The sequence below is a fragment of the Ursus maritimus genome, unplaced genomic scaffold (genome assembly GCF_017311325.1).
Source record: "Ursus maritimus isolate PB19 unplaced genomic scaffold, ASM1731132v1 scaffold_12, whole genome shotgun sequence".
Taxonomy (NCBI): domain Eukaryota; kingdom Metazoa; phylum Chordata; class Mammalia; order Carnivora; family Ursidae; genus Ursus; species Ursus maritimus.
In genome coordinates this window covers 67197474-67207937 of record NW_024423564.1, presented here as the reverse complement: position 1 = coordinate 67207937, position 10464 = coordinate 67197474, and the positions used below count along the sequence as shown (strand labels likewise).

The window sequence follows — 10464 nt, the reverse complement described above, 5'->3', positions numbered from 1 at the left end:
GGGAACTATGTGGCCCTGCCCTGGCAGGAAAAATGATGTCTACAGTTCATGTGGGAGGTGGAACAATGGAGGCCTCCTGGAGGCAGCCGTGCCTGTCTGCCCCGAGGACCTCCACTCCCATCCCAGTGTGGCTTAGTCCACATGCAGGGGCAGGCCCTGGGGCCAAAGCCACCCCGGCCACGGTCCCTGCACTGAAGAGTCTATGCGATGGGCTGGCTCTGAGGGCTTCCCCTGGTGTGCTGGCCCCCTCCCAGGTGTACCGAAACTCCGTGATTGCCCAGTGGAGAGCGCAGGACCTGGATGTGCTGCTCACCCCAATGCTGGGCCCTGCTCTGGACCTGAATGCCCCAGGCAAGGCCACAGGTGAGGTCAGCTGCCCCAGCACACACCGGGACACTCCCGCCTGCCTCTCCTCTTCTGTGAGTTCAGCGCAGTGCCCAGTAGGCTGCGGGGAGGCTACTGGGAAGTACAAGAGAAGCCTTGGGGGAGGGCTGCACCCTTGGGGAGGGCCCTGCCCTTGGGGAGCTCACAGTCCCACTGGCTGGAGAGAGATGGGGGTCACCTGGGATGCTCTGGGAGGGAACGAGCTCCCTGTTCTCAGCACCACGGAAGTTGGAGATCTTGAGTTACGGAGCCTGTGGTTTGGGGAGGTGCAGTTTCAAGTCCAGGTGGGATTTAGAAAAGCCAAGAAAAATAGGAACAACAGTCCAGGTGGGGAGGCTTCCTGGGCAAAGCCGGCCCCGAATCCGGGTTCCTGGGCTTTGTCACTCACTCCAGTCTGTAGGGGCAGGGTGCCATCTCCCGGGGGCCGGGGTGGGGGAGACGGTGGCCTCTGGAGTCTCTAGCTGCCCGTGGTGCCTTGCAGCGGCTGTCAGCTACACTCTGCTCTACAACTGCCTGGACTTCCCCGCGGGGGTGGTGCCTGTCACCTCGGTGACCGCAGAGGATGAGGCCCAGATGGAACATTACAGGGGCTACTTTGGGGATATGTGGGACAACGTGCTACAGAAGGTGAGGCCACAGGGCCTGGCCTGGCCCCTGGGCGCCCCCCCTTCCCCTGGACTCCTACCCACACCCTAACTCTGGCTGCTGGGAAGGAAGCAGCATGAGCATGTGCGGTCCTCCCCTCCCCTCCCCTCTCCTCCCTTGCCCTCCCCATTGAGTAATCTCTACACCCAGCATGGGGCTCAAACTCACTACCCCAAGATCAAGAGTTGCATGCTCTACTGAGTGAGGCAGCCAGGCGCCCCGCTGCCGGCCCTCCTTGATGCGAGGCGCCTGAAAGACTGCAGCCTGGCTCTGCTGTGCCGCCCCTCCTCTCCAGCTGGGGTGCTTCCTGGTCCGTGGTGGGGCCCTGTGTCCACCGCCTTCCATCCTGATGCCCGTGTCCCCTGCAGGCCATGAAGAAGAGCGTGGGGCTGCCAGTGGCCGTGCAGTGCGTGGCTCTGCCCTGGGAGGAAGAGTTGTGTCTGCGGTTCATGCGGGAGGTGGAGCGACTGATGAGCCCCGAAAAGAGGCCATCCTGACTGCTGCCTGCCCACCCGCCTGGCTCTGGAGGACCCGAGACCCCCTTGGTCTGTGCCTGGCCTCGTGCGGGCGCCGCTGCCACCCTGGGAGGGAATGTTCGGCCTGGGGCAGGGGCTTCCATGTCCCCCTCCCTTGATCCCCTGCAAGAAGCGCAGACCCCCTGAGTCTGGACCTTGCTCCCCATTCTGGTCCCCTCCCTCTGCCCTGACACCCCCCCCCCCGCCGCCATGTGGCAGGCAGTGAGTATGACATGGGCAGAGGCCCATTCACAGTCAAGAAATGTTTCTAGTCTGTACACTTTCTGGCTGTCATTGTTAGGGCACTGGGGCTTGGGCCCTACTCTGGCCTTGGGCCTTGGCAGTCTCCTGGTTCCCAACCCCCACAGGAGCCACACGGGCTTCTCAGAGTGGGTCTTGCAGCCCCAGCGCCTCCCCCTCCCCCACTCCCTGTGCTTAGACTAAGGCTTGCTTTGCTAGGCATGGCCCTTCTCTTCTTTCTTTGCTCCTTCCCTCTGCCGAGGATGCCCTTTCTGCTCCTCTGCCATGAAATCCTTTGAGGCGCTGCTCAGATCCCTCTTCCTTGAGAAGGCCTTCCCTCCTTCCTCTGAGCCCTGGTGGGCGCTCTCTTCCCAGTCTGTCCTGTGTGGTGGGCATCTGTGGGTGGGTTTGCCTTTCTTAGGACACTGGCTGCCCTTGACTGCAGGGACCCTGATGCTGTATCTTTGTCCTTACACAAGGCAGCAGGGAGTCTGGAGTGCTGGCCATGAGGTGGTGCTGTTGGGGGGAGGGGGCCTGTAGGCCTCAGAAAGAGAGCACGAGACAAGGCGATCTGGTAGAGAGCACTCACAGGGCCGGCCAAGGATTGGATTGTTTTAGGAAGGCTTCCTGAAGGAGGAGGACCTGTGTTGAGTGTAGACGGTTCCCAGAAGCTGAGATGGGAGTCAGGACATCCCAGGAAGAAGGAGCCATACACCCAGAGACCAGGATGAGTTCAGTAGACGGAGGTATTGAATGGGCAAAGGAGAAGCAGCAGAGGGGTAGGTGGAGGTCAAATCAAGGTGGACTTTGGGGGTCAGTTCAGGAACTTGAATCCTGTCTTGAGGGCAATGGGGAGCTCTTAAAGGATCACACAGTTGCAGCAGAGAGTAGACTGGGGGGACAGCCTGGAGAGGGACCAGGAGGCTGCTCCATGATCCTAATCTGGGGAAGGGGGCCTGGGGCCTGAGCTACAGCCATGGCCCAGGAGTAGGGAGAGAGGTGGTTTGGGAATTGACAGTTGGGATGGAAGTGAGTGGTCTCTGCTCAGAGTCTCACCTCTGCCCCGTCTGCCAACCTCCCTCTTACAGAACTGCGTTGCCTGGCGGGTAGGAGGGTGACTAGTTTGTCATGGGGGGCTTCTTGGCCCCCTTAAGCAGAGCTTACTCTTCCCTGGCCCCAGCCCTAACCCCCCTGTTTACTGTAGAAGATGCTTCTGAGCCTGAGCCCTCGGGTCGGGCACGCGCTGGCTTCTGCCTGGCTCCCTTCATATTCTTTTCAGGGCAGACTGCCTTCCCAAGACTCCCTTCTCCCCCCTGACCTTCCTACTCCTTCAGAGGAGCTTTTCCTTCCAGGTTACATGCTCAGTGGCCCCTGCACTGTCTGACAGCGGTGTCCCTGTCTCAGGGGGACCCATTTCAGGGTAGATGCGAGGGCTGATCACGGACACCTAGATGGGGATGGCCAGGTCATTGAACTTTGCCCAGATTCCTTGTAACTACTGTGGTGTTTTCCTCCTAACATTCCACAGAATCATCTGTACCCACCACCTCCCAGCTTCTTACTCCTGCCCCATTTCTCTCTTCGGTTACTAATGTCTTTGTGCTTTTTTTTTTTTTTTTTTTTTTTTTTTTTTTTTTAGATTTATTTATTGGGGGGGCACCTGGGTGGCTCAGTCAGTTAAGCATCTGCCTTCGGCTCAGGTCATGATCCCAGGGTCCTGGGATTGAGCCCGGAGTCTGGCTCCTTGCTCAGTGGGGAGCCTGCTTCTCCCTCTTGCTCTACCCCTCCCCCCACTCATGCTTCCCCCCTCCATAAATAAATGACATCTTAAAAAGAGTACTTATTTTAGAGAGAAAGTGTGCATGCATGAGCAGGGGGTGGGGCAGAGGGAGAGAGAGAGAATCCTCAAGCAGGCTCCCCACTGAGCAGAGAGCCCAATTGGGGGGGGGGAGCTGGATCCCAGGACCTTGAGATCATGACCTGAGCCGAAATCAAGAGTCAGATGCTTAACTGACTGAGCCACCCGGGCTCCCCAATATCCTTGTGCTCTTAGACACAAGGCTGTAAGGTGGGGGTGCCTGTCCTCCTCCCTTCACCGCTTCACCCTTGAACCCTAGCATGGGCTTGCCCGGCCCTGTGCTCAGCGGTGCTGGAGCCCGACCAAGCCTGACTTCCCTCCTTGAGAGGCTCCGGGGCTTATGGGGGTGGTTAGGCATTAACACAAACACGTCTCCTCCCTGGGGCGTCAGGGCTTGGGGAAAGGCTAGACAAAGGGACAAATGCCGGGAGGTGGGGGAGGTGGTCGCTGTGGCCGGTCAGTGACCAGAGAGGGCCCAACCCTAATGGACATCCAGATGGGGGTGGCCAGGGAGTTGCTTCATTTTGCCCTGAACCCTTGTAACTGCTGTGTCCGTTTGTCTCCTATCACTCCACCTGCCTCTACTTTTCTCCTTCTCTTGCCCCAGTTTTCTCTTTGGTCACTGATATCCTTGTGCTCTTAGACACAAGGCTGTAGGGTGAGGGTGCCTGTCCTCTTCCCTTCACTGCTTCACTGCTTCACCCTTTGAGCCCCAGCATGGCCTTGCCCGGCCCTGTGCTCAGCGGTGCTGGAGCTCAACCAAGCCTGACTCCCCTCCTTGAGAGGCTCCGGGGCTTTTGGGGGTGGTTGGACATTAACACACACACACACACACACACACACACACACACACACACACGTCTGCTCCCTGGGGGTCAGGGCTTGGGGAAAGGTTAGACAAGGAGGCAAATGCTGCTGAGGGGTTGGGGAGGTGGTCGCTGTGGCCAGTGAGCAACCACTGTGTTCCGTCTCCATTGCTATGCTAGCATTCTAGTCCGCGCCACCTGCCTGTCGTCTGGACAAGGCAGTAACCTAACTGGGCTTCCCTGTCTCCATCCGCACCTGTTCCCCAGTCCATTTTCCATGCAGTTGCCCGAGGGATGCTTTGAAAGTGTCAATCAGATCGAGTCACTTGTCTCAAGACCTAATGGCTTCCCATCCCACCCAGAATAAAACCCAGTCTCCTCCTCGTGTCTTAAAGGCTCTGTGGAACATGACCCTTGCTCGCCTCTCCAGCCTCCTCTAGAGTCTCTTCCCCTCCTTGATTGTGCTTCAGCCACACGAGCACCTTTCTGGATCGTCTACAGCTGGTGGCCCCCGCTTCAGAGCTTTTGTGTTATTCTGGTCCCCTCTGCTTGGAACGTTCCACTCCAGACTGGGCTTCTCCAACTGTCCCTCATATCGGAGTTGGGCGACCTTTCTAAACACAATTCTGATCATGCCTGAACTCTTGAGTATCGCTTGTGTTCAGTCAGAATCCTGGCTCTGACCTACAAGGCCGTGCCTCACCCGACCATGCGGCTGACCGCTCTAGTCTCCTCCCCTTCCCGAGTGCTCACATCCTAGTGTGGCCCTCGGATGGTGCTTGGGACAGTGTGCACAACTCCCATCTCCACACTGTCTGCTCACTGTACTTGCCCTTCCTCACGTCCGCACCTGCAGACCTCCCACTTACCCAAGGCGAGGGTAGTCTGCCCTCTGGCAGGCTGTGTGGAAAGGGCTTCTTTGTGCCTCTGTTCATACTGCAAAGCAGGGGCCGTGTCTTAATAATAGAATCCAACATCTGTTAGTCCGTGGAGTTGATAACCCGTTATCCCATTGGAAAAAAATGGGCATTATTATTTCCATGTTATAGGTGGGGAAACAAGTTTAAAAACGGTTGTTAATTTGTCCAAGGCCAAAGACTTGCACAGAGATTTGAAGCCACTAAGCCAAACTTATTATATTTTCCTCATTTACACAATCATCCCGAGAACATGCGCTAAACATCCCAGGGTACCGGGTCCTGGGCTCGGTGACCACAAACGCTGGAGACAGAAGCAAGCTCCGTTCACGGTGCTTCTCTCCTGATGTGTATCCCCAGGATGTCCTGTCATGCCCCTGTCCACCCTCCCTTCCTCTCCCCGGGGCTGTGATCGTTGAAGTTTAGGACATGGTGAGAATACCTGCTATTTGTCCCTGTTAAGCAGCATCTTTTAGGGTCATCCCAGGGCTGTAGCCTATGGAGAGCCTTTGGGATCCTGGCTCTGTTGGCCACCCTTCTGCTCTGCCCCTCAGCTTGTCCATTCACAAATCTGAGCACTAGACCTCTTTAACTTCATCTAAGAGACCAATAAATAAATTGATCAGGGCTAAGGAAAGACCCTGGGGTGTGTCACTCCAGGCCACCCACCAGGGCAATCTGATCTGCCACACCCTTAAAAGAGACACCCACATAATCAAGTCCTGAGCCTACCAGCCCGCCTGGGCTGCCCCCGCCCCAAGTTTCCCACCACATAGTTTGGGAGTGGTAAACCTGGGTGTCTTAGGCAGGTGAGGCCATTTGGGGTCGCGTACGTGGGATTTGCTCTTGTGTGTCCAGCACCCACCGCGGTGTCTGGTCCTCAGCAGGTACCCAGTTGAAGGCTTGCTTTGTTTTTGTTTTTGTTTTTTTGAGAGAGTGAGTGGGGAAGGGGTGGGAAGCAGAGGGAGAGGGAGAGAGAGAATCCCAGGCAGGCTCCACGTCCAGTGCGGAGCCTGACACGGGGTTTAATCTCACAACCCTGAGATCACGACCTGAGCCGAAATCAAGAGTTGGATGCTTAGCCAACTGAGCCACCCAGGTGCCCCCTCTTTTTTTTTTTTTTTTTAAATGAGAGAGACTTAAGCATGTTAAATGCTGCTAGGAAGGAGCCCGTGGAAACACATAGAGGAAAAGGTGGGAATGAAGGGCTCAACCGCCTGTCCTTCCTCCATTTAAGAAGTATTATCAAGCACCGGCTCTGTGCTGGCCATTTTGAAAAGGGCTGACAAGGTCCTTGCTTTTATGGAACTTAATTTCTAGGGAGGGGGGGTAAGGAAAAGGTAAACAAGATAATTTCAGCTAATGTTAAGTGCTGTGCAGAAATAAAATGGGGTAAAGTGCTAATGGAGGGGTGCAACTTGAGAAAGGATGTAGCAAGATTTAGGGTATTGTAAGGGGTGTGGATGCCAGATGGCCTGGGAGAGCTGAGCCATCAGGGGAGGGCCAGGGTTCAGCGAGGGAGGCCTTGGTATGGGGGAAGGAAATGGTCCAAAAAAGAGGAGGAAGGACCTGGGGAGTTTATCAATGAGAGGGGCTAGTTCCAGGGACCCGTTGATGAGGACACAGAGTATTAGAAGGTGGATGACCTTGGGGTTTCCCTTTGAGTCGTGACCAACAGGTCAATCGCCAACTCCACATCTGGCCCTCGGCAACCCTCAGGTGCTCAGACTCAACATTGCCGACCACAAACATCTCCTTTCCACCAATTCTGCTTCCAACGTCCCCATCTCAAGGGTGGAACCATCACTCTCCTGGTCCCCATCCTCAGTTGGGACGGGTTGCTCCTCTCTCCCCTCTGAGACAGGACAGGGTCAGAAGATCCAGCAAGAGCCAGAGGGCCCCCAAACCAGTCCCTCCTGCTCTGCTGCCCCATATCTTCCCATCGTTTCTGCTCCTCCAGGAAGCCACTCGCACCGCCTTACCTCCCCAGCCTCGTACTCTTCTCCACTGCTCCCCCTGCCTATAGGGAGCTCCTGGAACAATGAGAAGATGGGAGATAAGTCTGGAAGGGAGGACCAATCGACTGGGGAGGCTGGAATCCCAGGATCACGATGTGGCCTTGTGTTACAGTTGAATGAGAGCCCAGCGAGGGTAACAGAGGTAGGGGTGAGGGCTCTGCCTGCCTGCCTTGGTCCTCACTTCCTGGTATCATCTCCCCTGGGGCTGATGGGTTCAGAACCCTGCCCGATCCCCCCAGGGCCCCTGCTTTCTTCTCTGCCTGGGCCCCAGACACCCTCCAGAGTGAACCTGTTCAGTCCACCTCTATACAGCCTGTGAACCGTGTTCAGGGGTTTGGCGATTCCCCTGGAAGAAATGGGAAACCCCAGGGACAACTCCATTAGGAACTGCCACGGGTCAGACCGGGGTTCTGGTGGGGTGTTTGAGGGGCGGGATGAGGGAGAAGGGTGTGAGGAGGTCCCATCAGAGCCTGGTCACCTGCCCACCTGCAGGCTTGGGCTCCTCTCCAGGCTTGTCTCTGCCCAAGCCTCTTCCTCTGCATTGCCTGAAGCACGAGGGCTTTTGTCCCCAGAAAGTCCAGGTAGGGATAAGAACTAGGTGGGAGGAGTTTGGATTCTACCCTGTGCAGGGTCATGTGGCTTCTGCCCTTTGATGCGCCAGCTGAGGGAGGCTGCTCGAGCATATAGCTGGCCGGCGAGCAGGCAGCGCAATCGAGGAAGCAGTTGCTGTATCCGCACAGGTTCCCTGATGCCTGGGGTAGCTTGGCTGCTGGTGCTGCTCCTGCTGGCCCTGCTGGGGGCTGCCCTGCTCTGCTGGCGGCATGCTCCAGCACGGAACAAGATCCCCAGGGCACAGAAGCGTAGGGTGGTGGCACTGCAGCAGATGGAGGCCCTGGCACAGCGTCTCCGGCAGCTGGTGAGTGGACACCTATCCTGGAGGCCCCCCCAGCCCTCCATTCCAATAGGTGGATCCCACCTCAGGACCACTGCCCCATCCCCTTCAGAAGACCATGAGCCTGGGGCAGGGGGGAGTCCCCCACTCCCAGCTCTCCCCATGCTGGCTTTTGGCATTGCCATTAGTTCCTCCTCCATCCAGGTACTTCGAGCCCATTGAGATTGGGGGCCGTGGGTTTTCTTTGTTCACCCCATGCCTGCACATGACTTAGTAACGTAGTGGGTGTTTGAGCTTTTTGTTGAAATAAGATAAACCGATGGAAGCGATTGGAGGCAGGAGGTCTTCTTCCAGGTCTCCTTCAGCCCCTGAGGACCCCCACACCCCACTGACACAGGAACCCTGGTCTACACGTTCCCCCTCCTGTCGCCCCGTCCCCGGGCTCTGCAAATGTTTGAGAGCAGCTGACGGGTGCAAAACACAGGGTGGCCACTGGAGATCGGGTCCTCCCAGGAAGCCATGTGTCTTAACGGGGATTTTGACTGCTTAGGTGGGGACATTTCAAGGCACAGGGGCAGTCATCGTGGCTGGGCTGGGACTTGAAGGTGAAGGGACTGAGCTGTGGGTGTCACAGCGGAATCTGCCTAGAGTAGCAGAGAGCAGGGTGGGAAGGAGAGGCAGCCCACCTTCCATTGTGTGTGGGGTCTGCTGTAGAGCCTGGAAGACGTGACAGCCCCTTCCTGGGCTCCCCAACTGCCCTACGGGGGTGGACTCATGGTATCTTAGGGTCCCCAACTGTGGTTGACGGTGGCAGACTCGCTGGGAGCCCTAGGAGTGGGGGTTGGGGATAGTGCCTGAGGTGCTGTCCCCATGCTCTGGAGTTCCTGAGTGTCCTCTGCCGTCCCCTGGATGGTGATTGATGGCCCCAAGGGGCAGCTTCTCTGCCCGAGCTGCTGCAGTTCCTGAGAATGTGTATTAATATTAATTGGGGCTAATTAGTTGGATAAATCAATCTGCCCCCAGAGAGCAGCTGCCCCTCCCTGGTTGGTGCACAGGAAATCTGGGCTGATGGGGTTGCTCTGGCGAATCAGTGTGATGGAGAGGATTCCCGTGTGTGCGTGTGTGTGTGTGTGTGTGTGTGCACGCGCGCACGGTGGTCTATGTGGGTTCCTTTAATGCTCACACCAGAACCTGCTCGTGGGTGCCCCCTGCTGGCTTTTAATCGTGTGCTGGTGGAGTGGTGTGCCTGGCTGGGTGCTGCTTGTGTTTGGCCATGGGTGTGTGGTGTGTGTGCCTGGCTGGGTGTGTATGTGTTGTGTTACCGATGAGAGTGCGTACATCTGGGTATGTGTGGCTGGTCTGGGTCTGAATGTTTGGTTGAGCACGTACCTGTGTGGGCCGGTGTCTGATGTGTGAGGACATCCGCTTCTGTGTTGGTCTCGGCATCTGCTTGGCATGTGTGTGGGCGTCCGCTAGAGCTCTTGGGCTGGGTACCTGGTGGGGGTGTGTGTGTCTGGTTGCCTGGAGGAGTGGAAGGGGTTTGGGGTGAGGTCGCCCCTAGTGTCCCCAGCTTCCCCACAAGGCTACAGACCTCTTGGTTCTTAGTACCTTATTCTCTCCCCAACAAGGAGACACAGGTCCATCCTCCCCTCTGGCCAAGGATACCCTCAAGGCCTCAGGTGTCCAGCTTTATGTCCCAGGGAGGTAGGAGGCTGAAATGTAGGTCAAACCCTGGCAGGGTTTGTTCAAACAAATCGAATTCAGTTCAGCCTAGCAAAATCTTACAGAGGGCTCCTTTGGGTCTTGCCTTTTACTGGACCCTGGGGACAGATTCATAATCAAGATGAATCTGACATCTGACTTCGACCTGCCTTAAAGATGCTCCTGGTCTGAGTGTAGCTTGGTGGGAACAGAGCCAGGCAAACTGTGGCAGGAGGCAGCTCAGCTGAGAGGGGCGAGGGCCAAATGCCTGCGGAGCTCCGGGCCCGGCAGGAAGGGCTTTGGTCCATCTGGAGAGGTTTGGGTGGGGAAGTCTTCGAGGAGAGTCGGACCTGAGCCTTACAGGACGTGTAGGAGTTTTCCAAAAGGAGGAAGGAAGAGGAAAGGCAGTACCGGAGAGAGAAAAGCCTGAGATAAGGCAGTGTTTCTGTAGAGCACATAGAAAATAATACAGTCTGCTGGGATAAATG

At 56.8% G+C, this 10464-nt stretch overlaps 1 protein-coding gene across 1 annotated transcript in view; it reads left to right on the top strand.

Moving 5' to 3' along the window:
- The window catches only part of LOC103670754 (fatty-acid amide hydrolase 1), an 18030-nt gene extending 14628 nt beyond the window's left edge, over positions 1–3402 (top strand). Inside the window, exons 13-15 of the mRNA XM_040627343.1 lie at positions 255–363; positions 866–1011; positions 1398–3402. Coding sequence (XP_040483277.1) covers positions 255–363; positions 866–1011; positions 1398–1526 — 384 coding nt within the window. The 3' untranslated portion in view covers positions 1527–3402. The remainder of the gene's footprint in view (positions 1–254; positions 364–865; positions 1012–1397) is intronic.
- Positions 3403–10464: the final 7062 nt, after the last annotated feature.